The sequence below is a fragment of the Zingiber officinale genome, chromosome 1B (genome assembly GCF_018446385.1).
Source record: "Zingiber officinale cultivar Zhangliang chromosome 1B, Zo_v1.1, whole genome shotgun sequence".
Classification (NCBI taxonomy): Eukaryota; Viridiplantae; Streptophyta; class Magnoliopsida; order Zingiberales; family Zingiberaceae; genus Zingiber; species Zingiber officinale.
The window spans coordinates 155,697,030-155,719,436 of NC_055986.1; the positions used below are offsets into that span (position 1 = coordinate 155,697,030).

At 43.7% G+C, this 22,407-nt stretch overlaps 1 protein-coding gene across 4 annotated transcripts; it reads right to left on the bottom strand.

Moving 5' to 3' along the window:
* Positions 1-11,419: 11,419 nt before the first annotated feature.
* LOC121985789 (ethylene receptor 2-like) lies at positions 11,420-15,801 on the bottom strand. Of its 4 annotated transcripts, none has more exons than XM_042539444.1 (4): positions 15,425-15,801; positions 14,569-14,823; positions 12,961-14,463; positions 11,420-12,130 (listed from the first exon to the last, which is right to left on the bottom strand). In XM_042539444.1, exons 2-4 carry the CDS (start codon positions 14,704-14,706, stop codon positions 11,609-11,611), a joined length of 2,163 nt encoding a protein of 720 aa, XP_042395378.1. In that variant the 5' UTR covers positions 14,707-14,823; positions 15,425-15,801; the 3' UTR covers positions 11,420-11,608. The 4 variants fall into 4 exon arrangements, with proteins under 4 accessions (XP_042395378.1, XP_042395396.1, XP_042395370.1 ...); XM_042539462.1 differs by having other exon boundaries at positions 14,569-14,644; positions 15,425-15,798; XM_042539436.1 differs by having other exon boundaries at positions 12,961-14,823; positions 15,425-15,800.
* Between the last annotated feature and the right edge of the window lie 6,606 nt (positions 15,802-22,407).

Here is a 22,407-nt window from a genome sequence, read left to right on the forward strand (position 1 = left end):
CGACTCAACTTTTCCCAATCGATTACCATGTTAGTCGACCATTCGAACACCTATAGAACGACTATTTTTCAAAACTCGAGTCGATTGGTGAGCCATATCAATCGATTCAACAACTTCTAATCGATTGACTAAACGAATTAGAAGCTTACCGCTCGCGAACTCTTACCAATCGATTAGGCAAATTCCCAATTGATTTGTCTCTTCGTGAACAACTCAAACAATTGGGCATCTTCTCAATCGATTCAACACACTGTGCTTCATGAAAATCACACTCCAATAGATTACCCAATCAATTGGAAATGATTTTGATCGATTACTCATTTGATCCGGAACCGATCTGATTCACAAGGAAACACTCCACCTGGTCGATTGACTTTGGTCGAATTACCCAATCGATTCATAACCCATCTATTTCATGAGGAAAAACTCCCAATCGATCAGATGATCAATTGACTTTGGCCTTGATCAATTATCAAATCAATTGCTTAATCCTAATCCCCCAACCGTTATTATTTATGTGACCACCTCCTACATGCTCTTTTCTAAAATCATTGTAAAATTTTGGATAAGGCTTCCGTCTGTGTTGTCCCAAGACAATGGTGCAGCTATCTAAGGATTGAATCTTAATTTTGATAAATTAACGGATGAATTTTTTTATAATGAGCAATTGACTTAAGAACATTAGACTGATTGACCACCCGCTAGGAATACTTTTTAATTTATCCATGATGTGGATATATCCTAAGGACTTAGGGGGAATTAGAGAAAAAGAGAGGGGTATTTTGGTCAAATCATAATGTAGGGCATTAATAGGGTGAGGAGACGCTATTCAAAAGAGATCCTTCATGTTTGGCTCCGCCACCACAGTGGGGAGGACGCTACCTCGGTCTTCACCTTCTCCCTCGTCGTTGGTGAGCCACCGCCCCTCCCTCTCCTCTCTCTTTCTCCTCTCGCTAGCAGATGCCTCCGAGCCGCCTCCTTCCTTCCCCATGCCAACGATGTCGGACTCGCGCCTCCACAGCCGCCAAGCACGCACGACCATCTCCCCTTCGTCACACCGACGCCCTCGCGAGCAGCCCCTTTCCTTCTTCCTCTCCACGCAGACGCCATTACGCTGTCTCCCTCGGCGCCTCCTCCGCCGTTCATGCGGCCTCCGCCTGAGCCCACCAGCAAACGCTGGCAGCTACTCTCCTCCTCCTCTTCGCGCCGTCACCGTCGCCCACCCGCGCATGCACGCCCACGCAGGCAGACACCCTCGACGCCACCTTCGTCGCCTTCCTTCCTCTTCTCCTCTCATGCATGCGTTCGTCATGAGGGTGGGTTCACACTGCCTCTCCGTTCGACATCGGCGACCCCGCAGGCGACTCCTTGCATCACCTCTTCACGTTGACACCACGATGGACACCACCGACCATGACATCTTCTTCTTCTTCTTCTTTGCACGCCACCTTCGCCTCATTATCGGTTAAGCACGCTGCCAGCCACGCTTTCACCTTCCAGCGTCGTCATCCACTCCACAGCCCACGGCGAGCAGTCCTCAACCGTCGGTGCTGCTGCTGGCATCTCAGATCCGGTGATCCGACACTCCGGCTCTCGATCCGCATTGCCATACACCCTCCGATGTCGATCGGGCCCCCGAACCCTCGCTATCATTGCGCTCTGATCTGACTGATATCTTATCTCGACATACGTGCTGATATCTTATCCCGATCTACGTACCGATGTTATATCTCGACCTGTGTACCGAGTTCGCATCCAGTTTTGTGCCACCGCGTCCGGCTCTGCGTCGTCAGATCTAGCTCTCCAGCCTGTTCAGAGTCAGCTACTCTTCCGGGTCACGACAACTCAAGCAGTATCCCGACCAGCTCACCGATCCACCCAAGGGTGCCCCGTGGGTCAGCGACCTGGTCACTGGCTGCAGGTAGCGTTGATCAGAAGACTTTTGACGGTTTGGTCAACATAAAAGCCATCTGAGCATACCCCCCCCCCCCCCCCCCCCGAGACATTGTGATTTGGTCAACATTCCATTCACCTCACTGGACAGTCCGTCTTGTTGGACCCCGGTTGGTCAGCTAGAAGGGGGGTTGAATAACCTTACACAATATAAAAACAAATACCCTTCTCAGACTTTTAAAAGAACACTTGCATAAATTGAAATAAAAAAATAAGGTAAAAGAAGAGGCTCATAGGATTTACTTGGTTACAACTAGGGAGGTTGTTAATTCAAAGAAGTTGAAGCGCAATAAAGATCTCCTTCAGGCGGAGAACCCTCTTACAACATTCAAGCACAGAAAATGAGAAACTAAACTAAACAAGAGAAGCGTACAAGTGTTGAATATCAAATTGCTTATTGTTTTTCAGCTTCTGGACCAAGGCTGTATTTATAGCCTTGGTCGGGGCACCTGGAAGGGTTCCAGGCGCCTGGAGAGGGATAAAATCTTATTCTCGACGCATAGATCACATTTGACTGCATTCTAGATAAAATCCAGGTTTGGGCGCTCGGAAGGGTTCCGAGCGCCCCGAACCAAGAAAGTCAACAACATTGACTTTTTCGGTCTGGGCCCTCTGCTCCGGTTCAGCTCGCCTCAATCCGGGTCTTCCGCTCCGGCTTTGCTTGCTTAGGTGATCTCGGCCATCCGGAATAGGGCTCACCCGAACCCAACTTCCGGCCTTCTCGAGCAGGCTTTCGCTCCGACTTCTCGCCCCTCGGAATCGTCGCGTGGTTCCTTCTCGTCCACCAGCGTACTCATCCGTAGCTCTTTGTCCCTCAGACGCACCAAGCCCGTCGGCTCTCTCTCATGCCGACCTTCTCGTTGGCTGCGTCTTTTGCTCCTTAAGCAATCTTCCGCTCCGGCTTCTCGTCTCTCGAAAACACCGCACGCTCCCTTCTTGTCTAGCGGTGTACTCTTCCGCAGCACCTCGTCCCTCAGATGTACCGAGCCCGGTGGCTCTCTCTCCCATGCTGGCCTTCTCGCTAGCTACGCCTTCCGCTCGACTTCCTGTGCTCCTAAGTTTCTGAACACTTAGACACAGGGTCAAAACATCACAAGACCTAACTTAACTTGTTTGAGCACATTAAAACAACCTGGGGTTCCAACAATCTTCCCCTTTTTGATGTTAGCAACTCAAGTTAAGGTAGGGTAAACCAACATAAATCGAGAGTAATAAATTTTGCATGAAAGTGCAAAAATTTGATCTACCTCCCCCTAGACTTAATATTATTCTTCTCCCCCTTTGACCACATAAAAATAGGGTATCACAACAAGTCTAAGGGTAATAACTTTGAAAACTTTAAAAATTCGAAGATTATTTTTTGATATCACCAAAAAGAATTTGCAATAATTTTAGAAACTTTAAACTTTGAAAAATTTCTAAGTAAAATTTAAGCAGAAAGAAAATTTCTAAGTTAAAAACTTTACAAAAGAAATTTCTAAGTTTATAGAACTTTGAAAAAAAAAAAATTTGAGTAATTTTCAAAAATGTTTGAGAAGACTTTTTTAAAGCATTATATAATTTCAATTTAATGCTTTATCAGTTAGTCAATTAAACATTTTATTTCAATATTTGGCTTCCAGACTGTGGCGAGATACTAGCCTTCTTGGTTATTGGATCATCAACCACTTCCAGACAAAGCCTCATAAGGAAATTAAGCGTTTAATTTTTTCGCTGAAAGCGGTAAGTCTAAATCAAAGTTCAAGTAAAACAAGACTTTGGAACCCAATATAGGTTCCAGCCAACTGGATTAATTAGAAATTTCTTCGAGACATATTTTTTTGAAATGTTTCTAATTTGTCTCTTATGGTATCTAAGGTACCAATTTAATCCCTGAAATTTTCTAATATGTTGATTATTTGAGCATGCATGATTTTTTAAAATATCTACTTGTATTTTCAAATTATCATTTTCTAATTTTAATTTATCATTTTCTAATTCTAATCTTTTAAAATCATCTAACAGACAAGATTTATCTAGAATTAATTTCAACTCTTTATTTTCTTTTTCTATCATGCAACAGTCTTTAATTAATAACTTTACAAATTTGAACATTTGGTCAAGTGGTAGAGACCGTACCTGACTTACCTTGTCGCCTTTTGATGCTCCCCCCGTTGAGCTGCTTTCTTCCGAAGACTCTCCCCCTTCATCAATGCTCATCTGGGATGAGTTTTCTATGTCCTCGGGAAGGAATTCGGCTATAAGGGCTACTCCGGTAATTTCTTTAGTCTCAGATTCTTCTGACGACGACTCGGTGCCCATCGAGGAGTCGGATTCAGCTTCAATTGGTTCTTCGTGGAGCTTCAAGAACTTTTCCCAAAGTTCTTTTGCACTTTGGTAGTTGCCGATTCTATAGAGATCCTCCACCGGTAGTACACTTATGAGATGATATCCGGCCTTACCGTTTGACATGAAATCGTCGTACTGCTTTTTGGTTTAAAGGCGTTTTTCAATTTCTTCTCCATTCACATTCTTTGATGCTTCATAATCATATTTCATTATTAGTAAAATACTGAAATCTATTTTAAGAAATATCTCCATTCGTCGATTCCAAAATGCGAACTCCCCCTCGAACGTTGGTGGATAGATGTTAGCTCCGGTCATCTCATTGCTTCAGTCGGTAATTAGTCCTTCTGTTGCGTCCTGACTCTGATACAACTTGTTGGACCCCGTTAGCCGGCTAGAAAGGGGGTTGAATAGCCCTACACAATATAAAAGCAAATACCCTTCTCGGACTTTTAAAAGAACACTTGCATAAATTGAAATAAAGAAATAAGCTAAAAGAAGAGGCTCACAGGATTTACTTGGTTACAACTGGGGAGGTTGTTAATCCAAGGAAGTTGAAGTACAATAAAGATCTCCTTCAGGCGGAGAAGCCTCTTACAGCATTCAAGCACAGAAAATGAGAAACTAAACTAAACAAGAGAAGCATACAAGTGTTGAATATCAAATTGCTTGTTGTTTTTCAGCTTTTAGACCAAGGCTGTTTTTATAGCCTTGGTTGGAGCGCCTGGAAAGGTTCTAGGCATTTAAAGCGGGATAAAATCTTATCCCCGATGCATCGATCGTGTTTGACTGCGTTCTAGATAAAATCTAGGTCCGGGCACCCGGAAGGGTTCTGGGTGCCCCGGACTGCGTTCTAGATAAAATCTAGTTCCGGGTGCCCCGGACTGGGTCCGGGCGCCCATAAGGGTTCTGGGCGTCCCATACTGGGTTCGGGCCCTCTGCTCCGGTTCAGCTCACCTCGGTCCGGATCTTCCGTTCCGGCTCCACTTGCTTGGGTGATCTCGGCCATCCGGAATAGGGCTCACCCGAACCCAACTTCCGACCTTCTCGAACAGGCTTCCGCTCCGACTTCTCGTCCCTCGGAATCGTCGCGTGCTTCCTTCTCGTCCGCCAGCGTACTCATCTGCAGCTCTTCGTCCCTCTGACGCACCAAGCTCGTCGGCTCTCTCTCATACCAACCTTCTCGCTCGCTACGTCTCTTGCTCCTTGAGCAATCTTTCGCTCCGGCTTCTCGTCTCTCGGAAACACCGCATGCTCCCTTCTCGTCCGCCGATGTACTCTTCCGCAACACCTCGTCCCTTAGACGCACCGAGCCCGTCGGCTCTCTCTCTCCCGTGTCGTCCTTCCCGCTAGCTGCGTCTTCCGCTCGACTTCCTGTGCTCCTAAGTTCTTGCACACTTAGACACAGGGTCAAAACACCATAGGACCTAACTTAACTTGTTTAATCACATCAAAACAACTTGGGGTTCCAACATGTCTGACTCAGTTTCTAGACAGGATCAATTTGGCGTCGTTTGTAGGAATTTTCTCCACCTGTTCTGGAACGTGAAGATGGGCGACGTCGGAAGGTTCTCAACCATTGTCACAATCCCGGAGGATCCTGACGAACATATTATCTTCTCCCTTCACTCCACGGATATTTCGAAGTCGAGGGATTAACTTGGAGCTTCAGTTGGCCGACATGTTAATTTTTCTATTATATTTTTTCCCCAACTCCACGGGTATTCGGGAGTCGAGGGATCGAGACAGATCCTCAGCCGATTGACACAACTCCTCGATCAAGTACGTTACGAGCTCTACTCTCTTTTTATAGTTATAGGATCTGCTATAGCTCCCTGATAAGAGACTAAGATCCTAGTTCCTTGATCAAAGACTAGGGCCTTAGATTTTTGATCAGACACTAGGGATACAGTTCCCCGATTAGACATTAGGGGCACAACTTCCCGATCAGACACTAGGGACACAACTCCGCGATCAGAGACTTGCAGTACAGCTTCCCGATCAAGATCTAGGGGCTTCGCTCTTTGATTACAGGCTAGGAGCCTTACTCTTCGATCAGGGACTAAGGGGTCCATCTCCCAGTCAGGTGTGTTATAGGCTCTGCACCCTTCACCATGGGGCCCTGCATCCTCTTACAGCTATAGGCTCTGCACCCTTCACCATGGGACTCTGCATCCTCTTACTACTATAGGCTCTGCACTTTATTACTACTATATGCTCTGCACCCTCTACATATAGGGTTTTGCATCCTCTTACGTCCACAGGCTCTGCATCCTCCACCCACGACACTTTGCTTTCTTCTATTGCTATGGGCTCTGCTTCCTTATATTATTATGAGCTTCACTCCCTTTGACAATCAAGGCTCAGATTATTATCTTCTCCCCTCGCTCCACGGGTATTCGGGACTTGAGGGATTAACTTGGAGCTTCAGCTGATCGACAGGTTAGTTTTTCTATTATATTTTTTCCCCGACTCCACGGGTATTCGGGAGTTGAGGGACCGAAACAGATCCTCAGTCAGTCGACACCACTCCGCGATCAGGTATGATAAAGACTCTGCTCCCTCATATTGCTACGAGCTCCGCTTCTATGGACTTCAAGGCATAACCTCCTCCGTTCAGGGTCGAGCTATCACTACCGGTCTCGGACCGAACTATCGCCACTGGTCTCAGGCCAGAGTATCGCCACCGGTCTCAGGCCGGAGTATCACCAATGACCTCTCGGTTGGCGTTCCAGACTCTCGCCTCAGCGCGAGTTATAAGCGAGCATGCTTTTGCGACCAACGACCTCTCGGTCGGGTTCTAGACTCTCGCCCCAATGCGAGTTATAAGCGAGCATGCTCTCGCGGCCAACGACCTCTCGATCGGGTTCCAGAGTTATAAGCAAGCTTGCTCTCGCGACCAACAACCTCTCTGTCGGTGTTCCAGACTCTCACTCCAGCGCGAGTTATAAGCAAGTCTGCTCTCGCTCCAGACGATCTCTCGGTCGATGTTCCAGACTCTCGCTCTAGCGCGAGTTATAAGCGAACATTCTCTCGAGACCAACGACCTCTCGGTCGACGTTCCAGACTTTCGTTCCAACGCAAGTTATAAGCGAGCCTACTCTCGGGACCAACGACCTCTCGGTCGGCGTTCCAGACTCTTGTCCCAACGTGAGTTATAAGCGAGCCTGCTCTTGCAACCAACGACCTCTTGATCGGCGTTACAGACTCTTGTCCCAGCGCGAGTTATAAGTGAGCCTTCTCTTGCGACCAACGACCTCTCGGTCGGCGATCCAGACTCTCGCCCCATCGCAAATTATAAGCGAGCATGTCTCTCGTGGCAAACGACCTCTCGATCAGGAACAACGACTATTTGGTCATGTTTGACCCTCTGCCCAGCATTCATTGGTCGCGTCTCACTCGCCGCTCTGCCCGACACTCGCTGCTTAGTTAACACTCGCGTCTCACTAGCTACTCGGCTCACTAGCTTCGTGCCCACTCGTATCCTCGGCTTTGCCCCCTCTTGCATTCACCTTCGATGGGCTTCGTGCCCATTTGCGGTATCGACGTTGTGCCTTTCGATCTCTCAGGATCCGCTGTCGCTCTATTCATGAGCTCTAGGCCTACTCGGCTCAAGGGCTTGGCTCCTGTTCGCCTTCGATCTCGTGGGATCCATGCTCACTCCGTTCACGGGTTCCACTCCCGCTCAGGTCATGAGTTCGCTCGCGTTCACCAACAACCTCTTGGTGCAGCTTGATATCGTCTCTATTGCCAGGTCGACATTTTTCTGTCGCCTAGTTGCATTTTACAATCATCCAATGGACATTTTTCGGTGGCCTGGTTGCAATTTACTATTGCTCGGTCGACATTTTCTCGGTCACGCGCTTGGCTTCGCTCGCCTGTTCTCTTTCCACCCGCTCTGCATGGTCTCAGTTGCTTGGTCAACATTTTCTCAGTCGTGCACTCAGCTCTGCTCGCCATCCCTCTTTCCACCCGATCGGTATTGTCTCTATTGCCCGGTCGGCATTCTTTTGGTCATCCGGTCGGCATCTTCGTAGCCGCCCGATTAGTATCGTTCGGTTGTTTGCTCGACCACTCGCTTTATTCCGTTCAGCCTATCACTAAATATTTCTCTCGGTTGCCTGCTCGACACTTCTTGTCCGTGTGTTTGGCATTCGCTCGGCACCGCTTGACTGTTCGCTTTGTCCCATTCTGCCTATCGATCGACATTTTCTCGGTCACGCGCTTTGCACCGCTCTCCTGTCACTTTACATCGCTCGACATTTTTAGTCGCTCAATCGGCATTTCTTCGATTGCTCGCACAACACTACTCAGTCTTTCTCTTTGTTCTGTTTATACGCACGCTCGACATTCTTCCGTTCACTTGGCATTTGCCGGGTACCATTCGATCGTTCGATTAAATTCTCTTGGTCGGCTTTCCAAACTCTCGCCCGAGAGTGAGTTATAACCAAGCATGACTCTCGTGGCCAACGACTTCTTGGTCGGGCACGACGATTAGTTGACCGAGTCCTCTTCTTGATCAGGTGTTGGTCTCACTTACCGCTCTATTCGACACTCGTTGCTTGGTCGACATTCATCTCACTCATCGTTCGCGTCTCACTCGCCGTTCTGCCCGGCACTTGTCGCTTACGTCTCACTCGCCGTTCTGCCCGGCACTTGTCGCTTGCGTCTCACTCATCGCTCTGCCCCACATTCGCTGCCCGGTCGACACCTGTTTTTTACTTCTTGCTTGGCATTTGTATAATCGCCCGATCGCTCTGCTTAGCATCGCTCGACCATCTTCTCGATATCACTCGGTCTCCCTCGGTATTTAATCGATCGCCTACTCAGCATGTGCTTGACACTATTTTGTATCGCTCGCTTGGGATTATTTTAGTCACTTGCTCGACATTGCCACAACTACTCGTTCGACTTCATATGATAGATCCAGCGATTGGACTTTGCATTCAGGGTTTTTTCAGCTTTACATTAGACTGGGTCTAGTCAGTCGGACTTGCGCCTCCTTCGACTATATTTGAAGGGGAGACTTGTAATGTGAATATGTCCTAAGGACATAGGGCGAATTAGAGAGAAGGAGAGGGGTATTTGGCCAAATCACAATGTAGGGCATTAATAGGGTGAGGAGACACTGTTCAAAAGAGGCCCTTCGTGTTTGGCTCTGCCGCCACAGTGGGGAGGATGCCGCCTCGGTCTTCACCTTCTCCCTCGTCGCCGGCGAGCAACCACCACCTCCCTCTTCTATCTCTCTTTCTCCTCTTGCCGGCAAACGCCTCCGAGCCGCCTCCTTCCTTCCCCACGCCAACGATGCCGGACTCACACCTCCACCGCCGCCAAGCACGCACGATCGTCTCCCCTTCGCCGTGTCGACGTTCTAGCGAGCATCCCTTTTCCTTCTTCCTGTCCATGCTGACGCCATTACGCTGTCTCCCTCGGTGCCTCCTCTCCCCTGTTCATGCAGCCTCCGCTTGAGCCCACCAGCCGACGCTGGCAGCTACTCTCCTCCTCCTCTTCGTGTCGCCACCGTCACCCACCCGCGCATGCACACCCACGTAGGCGGACGCCCCCGATGCCGCCTTCACCGCCTTCCTTCCTCCTCTCCTCTCACACACGCCTCCGTCACGAGGACAAGTTCACACTACCTCTCCGTCCGACGCCGGTGACCCTGCAGGCGACTCCTTGCACGATCTCTTCACGCTGACGCCGCGACGGACACCGCCGACCATGACATTTTCTTCTTCTTCTTCTTCTTTACATGCCACCTTCGCCTCATTGCTGGTTAAGCACACTGTCGGCCACGCCTTCTCCTTCCAACGTTGTCATCAACTCCACATCCCATAGCGAGCAGTCCTCAACCGTCGACACCGCTGCCGACATCTCAGATCCGATGATCCGACACTCTGGCTCTCAATCTGCATTGTCGTACGCCTCCGATGTCGATTGGGCCCCCGAGCCCTCACTGTCATTGCACTCCGATATGACTTGTTGTGTGTCAGTCTTCGAGCCGCCGTCGTGTTCCAGCCTATGTGTCATCATTGTATCCCGACTTGCACACCGATGTCTTATCCCGACCCATGTGCCGATGTCATATCTCGGTCTGCGTGTCCAGTTCGCGTCCCATTTTGTGCCACTGCGTCCAACTCCGCGTCGTCAGATCCAGCTCTCCAGCCTATTCAAAGTCATCTACTCTTCCGGATCACGACAACTCGAGCAATGTCCCTACCAGCTCACCAATCCACCCGAGGCCATCGCCCGAGGCCAAGATACGTTCTCCATTTTTATCCTATGCACATTTCATTATTATACGTCCTAGTGTCTTACTTATATGTTCATTGGATTTGCCTCAAGCATCGGGATACTAGAGACCGAGACGACCAGATCACTGGCTGCAGATAACATTGATCAGAGGACTTCTGACGACTTGATCAACATGAAAGTCATCTCAATATACCCTCCTCCGCGACATCATGATTCGATTAATATTCTATCCACCTCATCTGACGATCCGTCTGACTCAGTTTCCGAACAAGATTAATCCTGATGGCTAATAGTAAAAATCTTCTATAGAGCCATACTAATCATGTAGAATTAATCAGCATAAATTAAATATCTAATACCAACTAAAATTAAAAAAAATTAAAAAAAAAACTCCTATTATACAAGTAGCTGTACCTCGATGTCAATGGCTGAGAATTGGGATTTTAACATCTTACATTCAACCCTCCAAACTGATTAACTCCTTCATGTCCCTAGTGGCTAAACTGTCCACATCTACCACTCACTACTGCAGCTCAAAATCTTCAATTGAATTAGTCATTTCTTTGATGAAATTACCACACCCTTCGGCTGATGCCTAACCTACTAAGTCGTCCGGCATAACATTCTTCGCCCTATCCAGCTTGTGGATGATCCATCTAACAACACTCAAATTTTGTTATTGACTGTATGTGCCAGCTTCCTGATGTCTATTACTGATGGCCTGGCATTGCTAGATGCACAATCAATTGATAGCCTGCAATAGAAAGCCAACTGAGGAGCTCAACTCTGCAATATCCAGAAAGAGGGGTGTAAATGAAGACAAAAATTGCCTATATTGGCCCTTGGCAAGTATGATTATCTACCATAGCAGGTATTGGATAACTTGTTATGAAAAAGAAGCTGTATAATAATATGGTTTGCCCTGGCTGAATCAAAAACCATTATCTAATTCCTGTATACATGTTTCGAGTGTGCATGCTTGTGTACCGATGCTTGTTACAAAACTCTGTCCAAGGAAAGAAAAAAGGGATTTGAACAGGAATGGGCCTCACAAGTGCCAAGCTGCATTACACCCCTATGAATTATGAAGGACCCTGTACAATTCCTCTCCCATCGACAGTAATGTTATGGGTTTTCTTACCATTCCATTCATCCCAGACTGCAAACACTTATCCCATATATCACCCTCTGCACTTGCAGATAAAGCCACAATCAAAGGCCAAGACCTGCTCCTGAACTTCCTAATTTTTGTTGCAATTTCAAACCCATCCATTTGGGGCATGTGAAGGTCTAACACTATGAGTTGATAGGGTGTGATTGGGGCGCCAAATGAGCTAAGGCATTGGGTTCCAGAGCCCACAGATGAGACACGGCAACCCATTTTCTCAAGTAGTTTACGAGTCACGGCTCTGTTGACATTGTCGCTCTCAGCTAGCAGAACTCTGAGGCCTTTGAAATTTGGAGTGGAAGATGCAGAATGCAACTCTCTGCCCTCTGGCACTTGTGCCAAATGCTGCAATTGGAATCGGAGAACAAGTGTTATGCTTTCCGTGAGGCCTTGGGAGTTCTTGAGTTCCCAGATATTTCCTTGCATCATCTGCATATGTAAACAGAATGTTGAATGAGTTGTTCAGGAACTAGCTGTTTATCTTCTGATCTACTGCATGGAGATTAAGGCTAAACTAAGCAGTTATACAGGAGAATATTTTTGAAGATGCATATAAAGGCCTAGTCAGTCACCAAGTTTTGACATCCAGTTCAAAAAGTAATGGATCTTAATGATCGAGTTGCTCACATGGCCAGTATTCTCTGTGCATCAACATACAACAACAACGAAACCTTATCGGGGTCGGCTAATTCTATGTGCATCAGCATGATACAGGTAAATCTAGTGAAATATAATCTGGAACAAGATGACAATGGATTTGAGGTGTCTGGGTCTCTCTACTTTCTCCAACAGTATTATGACATCACTACAAGCGGCTACATGCCTCCAAGCTATGGCAGACCCTAACATTTGGTGTATAAGATCCAAAAGTTGATGTTAGTTCAGAATAAGATACAATGATGCATTTTATGGAATCAGAAGACGTTAGAAACCAAAAGGTCTAAATGATTCAACATGGATTGTTGAAAGTTAATCCTTTCATAAAATTTGCACAAGGAAATTTAGTCACCTAGCTACATACACGGTCTTTTTAATGTGACCAGTACAGAGCAAGAGAAACAAGCCAATTAGTTGAGAGATAGTTTCAATTCCCTGAAGTCCCTTCCAAAAGATGTTTAGGAATACAAGATAAAAATAGACAGACAATGAAATAACAACTGGGCATCAATTAGCATGCAATAACTATACCATAACATATAAATGAAATCACTTATTTGTTAAATGAATTTTGAAACAAAATAAAAAAATGTAAATACTACCTGAACTAGATTCTTGAACATTCTAAAGCTAAGGCCCACCTCCAAACCTCCAGAATCAGCCATCTTAGAGTGCTGAAGTGACAATGAACTAGAGCTTTTAATATCCAATTTTCTCACTCCAATTTCAAACTTCACATAACCATACCCATCAGAAAAGTTCAATTTCCAAGAAGAGCATTCCTGTTCCTCTTTGTCTATGAGTCCATCATACCCCATAACCCGAAACATTAGAGAACCTCCTTTATCATATCCACTCAACACAGTACCGACCATATACTGTATCACGTGAAAAATTCGCTTCTCATCACCAACAACTTGATTAGGCACTTCATTTTCCACTTGAAACCCAAAGTAAAATCCCTTCGAATCACAAAGACATCTTGCAGCAGTAACAGCTTCCCTAATCATAGAATGCAGGTGGAAAGGTCTCATTACCAAAGATATTCGCTCACTGTTTATTCTAGAAATTTCCATCACATCATTGATCAATGTCGAAACTACACTACCACTTTTTGTGATAGTATCAACAACAAGTCTTTGTTCAGGGCTTAACTGTTCTTGTTGCAACATGGACAACAAACCCAAGATGGAATTTATGGGTCTTCTCATTCCCTGGCTCATGGCAACTTGGAATTGATTCCTTGCTTCACTTGCTCTTAAAGTGTTCTGTCTTGCCTGAAGCAGATCTCGATTCTGTTGTGCTAGCTTCTCTCTCATCATTTGTGACTCCTCTAAAACATCAGCATGAGAAAGGGCAACAGCAACTTGATCTGCAACCACCTCAACTATCTCTTGTTCCTGATCATTCCAATTCCTTGAAGCATCCCTAGGGACAACAAGAGCAAGTATAGCATATCTTGCTTCAACAACTTCAGGTGTTCCACCTTTGAAATTGGAGGCATTTAGCATTGGCATGCGAATGGCTGCCACTTCTCCAGGATGAACCATGTCTTCACTACTTGCAGAACCCAGTAGAGAGTCAATGCTTAGAATTTTCATGCTCTTAGTCCCTATAATTTCTATTATATCTGGGTCATCAATAGGAACAGAACGTCGGTACAGATTAGAGGTGCTTTGTAACCTTAGTTCATGAGTTAGGTACATCTCCTTTTTATGCTCATCCGGCATCCATACTGCACAATTATGCAGGCCCAATGTCTTTGATAACTCAACCATAGTCGTATATAAGATGGTATGCCGGTCCAGTGATTTGCGAATCTCTTGAGTAAGCATTCTTACATGCCAACTAGCCTCTTCCTGTTTCTTCATTAGGACAACTTCCCTGTCTAGTTCCCGTGCTTTTATTCTCAGGAAGTTTTCCCTCACCTTGACCCTCAAGAGCTGAGGTATCAAGGTTAAGAGGGTTATCGCTGTGGCAAATGATACAAGAGCAGTAAAGAATTTAGAAACTGTCAAGCTTAGCATCAGAAGGAACGAGTGGGGCCCGTATGTGAACACATTTAACAAATGTGTCAATCCACATAGAACAATAAAGGCTCCAAACTGTATGACAATCCATTTGAAGGGGAATATATTGGAACATGTGGCAAAGTACAAGAGTTCGAGTGGAATGGAGAAGTAAGCTGAAGCAATCAAAAAGTCACTCACTTTTTGGCACTGGAAAATGTTCTCAACATTCCAAAAGCTGTCCCCATCGCAGTTGCATCGTGGGTATCCTATCTCACTGGCAGATGCAAACAATAGCAGGGAAAAGATCAGCACTCCATGGCACAATGCTCTTAACATTTGAGCTACAACACTGGGTACATTTCATACGCTAAAGACCCCCAAGCTTGTAGGTTGCACAATAAGAACACTACTAGAAACCTATAATCCAAGTCTTCCAAGAGTCTATTTAGATCCCTACAATCAAACGCAAACAAAATTCTAAATAATATTGAAATAATCGAGACAAACAGACCTAGCCCCACGTTGATTTATCATATAAGAACTTGGTGAAAATTCTGGACTTTAGGCAACCTTGTCTAAAAGTCTCGATATTTAACTTCAAAAATCTTAGATATCTGTGGTTAAAGAACATACATAAGATCCTTGTTTAGATCAAATGAACAGAAAACCTCTAATTGTACGCTAATACCAATAAAAAGAGAAGAAAAAGAACAATAACTAAAGCTTTTTTTATCGTTTCAACTGAAAATCTAATAACACCATGTTGAGATGATCGATCAAGAGTTCAGAAAGGTTAAAACAGACTACGAAATTTCATTTTTTTTTCCCCCAGAAGCACGACAAAAATAACTAGTGAAAACCCAAAAAAAAAAAAAGAGAGAGAAAGATAACACTTTTGTGGGAAAAAAAAAAACGACTATGAGAGAAATTTAATACCTATGTACAGAAAAGAAAAGGGAAGAAGGTAAGATATAACCTGCTAAAAGGCAAGGCACCTATCAAATCTGAGAAAAACTTAAGCTTTTTTACAGATCTGTTACCAAAGAAACCTCACCTTTTCCATTTCGTCCCTCCCAATTCCAACTGCAGCTACAAAGATCCCGCAGTTCGGAGCCAAAATAATGTCACCGGCCGACCGGAAAACCCCCTAGCAGCAAGCGAGAGAGAGGGCCTCCACCTTTAAGAGTAATACTACCATCTCCAGTCCAGCACCCTGGCAAAACCAATTTCTGCAGGCCTCTTCACACCATCACCGTTCGCAGCCAGGGGCCGCAGCCCCCCGGGCGAGGAAAGGGCAGGGCAGGCCAGCCCGGCCGTCAATCTCTCTCCACGTAACTTGCTCCCGCATTCCGATGACTGAAGGCGTTGGAAAAGAGGACGAGCAGATGAGAAGGTGGGAAGAAGCAATAGCGAGGGCGTCCGAGAGAAAGGGGCTGTCTTTTGCTATTCTCACCCCACTACTCTCTCCTTTCTACTGTCGCAACCCCTGCCGCGGATCTAAGAATGCCGAGTTTCGACGGTTCCGATTCGCCTCGTCCTTCCATCCGACGAACGAGATTTGAAAGTTCTCATCCGAACCGCTGCAGCTGCGGATTACACGGCTAGTACCTACCGTCGAAAACGAAGGGTTAAATTGCTGCTAACCTTTCAATTTCCTCCTTAGTACCTCACTAAATCCAAAAAAAACGTTAACTCCACCGTAATCGAGATTGGTAACAACTCGGAGAAAACGAAATACATTTAGCAAAAAGAGGGGTGGTAATAACCACAAGTACGGCCGTGCAGGCACCAAACTCTTCCCCTGCAGCGCGTTTAAAAACAAAAAAGGATTTAGGATTTTTTTAATGGGGGAGTGAAATGAACCTGGACGCCCTCGGGCCCTGCCATTGTCCCCACCACTGCGATCATTTCAACGGACGAAACCTCCAGTCGCGAGGACTCCTGTTTATTATTTATTATTTATTATTTCTTCGTTGGGGTCGCGCGGTGAATGACTCGCCATTTTGGAATTCGCAGCGGGTTTTATTTTTTCTTCCTTTATTCCGCCGAGCCGAAAAAAACCAATTAAATTGATAGGGTTTTGGAATTGGAACTGAATTACTAAATGGGACATAACTTTTGATATTTTAATAAATTGAATATAAATTTTTAATAATATATCATATATGTTACTCCTATTTTTAATTTATAAATAAATTTTGAAAAAAAAAATATTCTTCCAGTTATGAGATGAAATCAATGCACATTGTAGGAGATTATTAGATAATTTCATTCCTTTAGCATTTTTATAAGTTTCCTCAACTAAATGCCTGATTTTCAGATCACCAAACAGCTTTATAATTTCATTCCTTTTCAGTTTACCAAACTAAATCAAATAGCTTTCCTAATTTTGGGATGACCTGAGACAACTTTGGGATGATGAGATTGTTGGAAAATTAATTAGTTTTAAACTAATAAACTTCTAAAAAATAATTCAAGTGGATTTCGTCACATAAATTTTAAAATTGATTAGAAAATTGAAATCTATATTTTCAGTAAATAATTTTAGAATATTTATTTTTTAAATCAATTTTGGATGAATAGAAAAATTACTTATTAAAGTGAATACAAATAAAGATGATATAAGATTATCTCACATAGGAAAGGAAAAGAATATTAAACCTTACTTATATTATGTTTTGCATTGTTGAGATTTAGTTGGTTCCAGTTAACCCGTGCTTGGATAGTGTGAGGGCGGTGTGTACCGGCCAAGCACACGCATACACATTTGGGTGCTTTAGGATGTACTTTACACTTAGGCTATATTTAGTGAGATATAATTAGCCTGTAATAATCTTATTATAAGATTAATTATTTTATTTAATATAACTTTAAAATTATAATGTACTGGAATCTGAATTATAAAAAACCAATAATATGTAATAAAATTTTATAATTTGAATTATAAAACCAACCACATATAATTCAATTACATTTCAAACTTAATTATATTACCGCTAATGAACCATTGCATCAGTGTTGTCATGCTTGAGGAGTATTTCTTATTGTATGGGCTTAGTATGGATTTGTGGCATGATATGATTTGAGAATTGGGTGGACTCGCTATGGATCAGTGGCGACTTAATTTGTATCATCAGATTAAGATGAATGGATCGTATGCATTCAAATGAAGCACAAAGTGCTCTTTAGATGAGACTCGATTTGAGCTATTAATTTTGAAATAGATGAATATAAGATGTGATCTAGATCATTGAATTCAAATTGGACGATTCATATATGATTGAATCAAGAGGCTCCTTTAAACCTTCACATAGTATAAATAGGTCTCTTCTTTGCAAATTCATTCATTTAGTTTAGAATACAAGCATAAGTATTGTTGGATATATGTGAATGAATAAGAGGTGAAAGAGAAAAGAAATTTCATTGTGAATGAGACTTTAGTTCCACATTGAGAGATTCAAAGCATATTAATTAGTTTATATTGGTTCACATGCATTAATAATATGAATAAATGTATGAGAGACTTTCTCTCGTGTGGGTACGTAGGAGGTGCAAATCTAGGGCTTGGATTATTGTACTGAATTATGTTGACTCATGTGCAAGTATGACCTATGTGTGCCAAATGTCGACTAATCAGGGCAAAATTTGTCCAAGTGGAATAACTAATATTTTTGCCACCTTCTTTTTATTTTATTAATCTCGGAATATTGAATGGTCATTATATAGCATTCAATGTAGGTGAGGGATGCTACTTCTATATATATAAAGGGAGATCATGGCCTTGAAAAAAAAAACACACACACAATAAAAAAGTTGAAGCTCTCTACCTACGTTTTTCCTCCTCCTCCTCTGTTGTGCATCTCTTGCTCGGCAGAGTATCAGTGATAGCAGTCAGGTACCTCTCAGTTCACCGTGACCACTAGTGCTTGGTGTCCATCATGGTTAACTGTTGTATCCTAAGAAACAGACGACTATAGAAAACCTTGAAGCACAGCCGAAGGTGGGTGAATTTATTTCAAGAAAATTGCGACCATCGCAGGCCTCGGTGCGCTCGATTGCTTCGCCCGCTTCGCCCACTTCACCTGCTTCACCCGCTCAACTGCTCTACCCACTCGAGTCTCTGCCACTCGAGATGCCCTGCCTTTTACTGTAAGGTCGCTCTGCCCAACTCGGTCGATCTGCCGCTAGGTTTATCTGCTACTCGACCACACTACTTGGTCAGTCGTTCGTCCTGATCAGCTGCTCTGTCGCTCAGGCTACTCTACCTTTAGGTAGCCCCGCCTTTCCCCGCTCGACCACTATACCCGGTCGGCTACTTTGCCCAATCGGTTACTCAGATTGATCTGTTGTTCGACCGCACTACTCGCAGATACTCTGCTCTGCTCGGTTGAGTACTTGCCCGCTCAGCCTGATCTGCCACTTTGCCTGCTCGGACGGTTTTCTTGCTCGATTGATAAGTCCGCTCGGACGACTTGCTAGCTCTTGACTCGGCTACACTGCCACTCGACTGTCTGATCAATCACTCTGCTGCTCTGTCGCTATGCCTGCTCGGTCATTCGGCTGCTCTGCTCGCTCAGCCACTCTGCAGTGAGCACTTAGCAGAAACCAACCCCTATTAGTAAGCTGAGATTATCTGCTCAAGTCATCTTGATAGATAAACTGAATTTAATTTGATGTATTTAAATTCAACTAATTTTTTAATATTTCCGGTAACATATTGTCAAACAAATATTTCATACTTACATTGTGAAAGCATCTTCGTCCGAAAATCTCATGATTTGCTATCACAATATAAAAGTCATTATTTTCATAGACGAATATAGTATTCCGTGAGGATCATATGTGAGACAAATTCATTTTAAAGTGATAGGATCCAATTCTAATCACAACTTGACCTCAATAGTGTTGTTATATTGTCATTTTGCCCATGCTGATATTGCAACACCATCATTAGCTCCAACAGCGATATCTACAAAAAGATTTTAGTTTACCATTTTACATTAGATCAGATGACCCGTATGGTATATAGATTATTTGTGTCTTTTATGATGGGAATGCCATAATGATTGATGTAGTCAATAAGATTCTTTAGCTTGAGATAAACATCATAATGTAATTTTTTTTATATTGTGATTGACATAATAATCTATTAGGAAATTATTAAGAAAATAAAATACAAACTAATTGACAAAGGGCATCCGGGAATCTAATTGAAATAGAGAGATATGAAAAATTGATTGTTGGTATGTTGTTCTTGAGGATCTCTGCCTTAGTGTAGTGGTGATCATGAACAATTTGTTGGAGAAATAATGCTCCCTTATGGTCGAGTTTGATTAGGGCATTTTGATGTGTTTGACAAAGAACTAAGTTAAATTTTGCCTAGGTTTTTTTGATGTGTATATCAAGCGTGCAAGAATTCGACATATATAATGCACTTGTGGCTTGTTATGTTAGTTGACTAAATAAAGTTATGTTGATTTCTGCTCAATGGATCATTCAGTACTTGTGGATACAACCGTGGAGATTCCATGCTAGCTTGATAACTAAAGGGCTAATACCTCCTTTGTAGTCAGCGGGTTTACAAAAGCCTGCAGCTGGTGCTTCTATACCTTCAGTAGCTTGAAGTGCTTCTTTATATGAGTTTGTGGCTTTAGTATTTATATAGCTCATGAAAACACCCAACCTTCAACCTTGTGTAGCAAGGTTTCTAACCTTTCTACTTTTCGCTTCAATTCCTCTGATAACTGTAGCGTTTGCTGTTCAATTTGCTTTGGCTGCTCAGTTATCTTTATGATAAGATCTTCTAGTTGCCTTTTGGTTAATGGTTTGTTTTCTAAAACCTCCTTAGTAAGGTTTTTCAAGGCCTCACTGAGTTTTTGGTTCTCAACCTTTAACTCTTCTAATTGTTCCTGTATTTGTTTGAAGTTTTTGAGGTGAACTCTACAGGAAAGACAAACTCTGTCGTATATTACTGAGATGTTGTGAGCTAATTCTCTTTTAGTAGGCCGTTTTTCTATTTTTGCTAAATCAAGGTATTCTAGGTTCGAGGTATGGGATTTAGTATACCATTCCTGTATGTGTTCTTCCCAACGTCTGGACATAGACACAATTATAACTGTACCCTATGGTTTACCTTTCTTAAGAATCATGGCTTACAGCTTAGAGGGTTCTAAAAGCTTTCTTGCTCACACAGGTGTGCCCTTGGATTTATATCGGCATCCCTTGCCTTGTTACCAAGTTAGGACTTGTTCTTTTGCAATCCACTCGTCGTTCCCCGGTCGCCTTATTACCACAAAACTTTCAGTTTGATAAACTTTTAGGGCTCAATTACTCAGACACTATATCAGTTCATGTCTTCGCTATAACTGATCAACAGTTGCAATTCGCTAAACATGCCCTCGGAGTTTGCTATAACTGATTAACAGTTGCAATTCGCTTATCCGAGTTTTAAAGAAAGATGTCTTTTATTGTTTTAAGAACAACATATATAGAAAATCGCTACCATACCCATCCTTTCCCCTGTGAATACCCTGAGTAGGGTTTACTCAGCCATAAAAATTAGCTCTGATACCAAAAAGTCGCGGAAACGTCTTCTTTTCAAATAACTTAGATAATGTACCAAAGAGACAAGTACAGGACTAAATTATAAGAAAAGGAACTGAACAAGAACTTAAAACTTACAAGCTTAGACTTCTCAAAGTAGAACTTGTACCGTGAAGTGGTGTGTGTTCTGCAATGAGCTAACTAGGTACTTATATAGAAGAGAGAAGGAGAAGGATAGAGATGAGCTGAGTGCGCTTATGGGCCTCGTCATCACTCACTAGTATCCTTTTCTGTTGCTCTTTCTTATCCCTTCACAAGCTTTACAGCACAGCCTATAGTTTTTACAGCTAAGGCTAGATTCTTTTTCATTTGGACGGCTCCCCGAGGCTCAGTCCATGTGAATTGGAATATGCTTTTATTTAAAGCAAATCTACTTTGGATTTGTTGGGCTCACCACGCTCTGTCTTCTTATGGTGGTGTGTCCACCATGTGCTGGATGGTGTCTTGTAGTTGCAGAAAGGCGGTGAATAAGGACTTCTTTACAGCTGAGACGCTGGGTAAGGCATCTTTAAAGTAAAGTCTTTTGAGGTGTTCACTCCTGATGCTAAAGTCTTCTTCCTTGATGTCGTGGATAAGTTTGAGCTCCAGGATGTTGTGGATGAGCTGGTTTGCAACGGTCCTTTCGATGTTGGCCAAGTGTCTTCTGACATCTTCTTCCAGGATAGTGCACACTCTTGGGCCGTGGCTGGAGGAGACTTCCTTGTACTGAGCCAAAAAGTGATAAGGCTCTTTAAATGTTGGGTTGCTTTGTTGTTGGGCTTGGCTTGCAACTGATGAATTGTTTCCTCCCATTGTTGCATTATCAATTCGTCTTCGTTTGAAAGGGTCCATGGGCCTGCAATAAAAGAAACCAAGCGAGATAATGTGTCAGCTAGGGTGTTGTCTTTACCTTCTATGTGCTGAAAGTGGACAGGAATGCCTAGTCCAGTAATGAAGTCCGTAAATGCTATCCAACGGACTCGTGAAGGTTTGTTTTGCGCGATTTTGTTAAAGAAGCTTATAATTGCCTGGCAATCTGTGCGAATAAGAAGCCCCTCTTTATCAAGATAATATATCTTGAAGCTATTCATGCAATTCATTATGGCATGGATTTCCGCGTCAATAGTGGATTTCAGTGGGGAAAACTTGCCGCTTGCATAAGCACTGATTAATTATGCAGTCTTGGGATCATATTTTTGAGGTTTCCATTTCAAAATCCCTCCCCATCCTTCCATGCAGCCATCAGACTCAATTATAACATAGCAATTTGCAGGAGGTATTGCTAAATCTGGAAGGTATTTAATCATAGATTTCACCTTGTTAACTAGCGCCCAATCTTGAGAATTCATGCGCTTTTCCCCGTTTGGAGATGTCTTAGAATATAGGGGACCAAGGATTTTTCCCAGATTAGGGATATAAGAGCGGGCATAATTTAAGATCCCCAACCAAGATCTC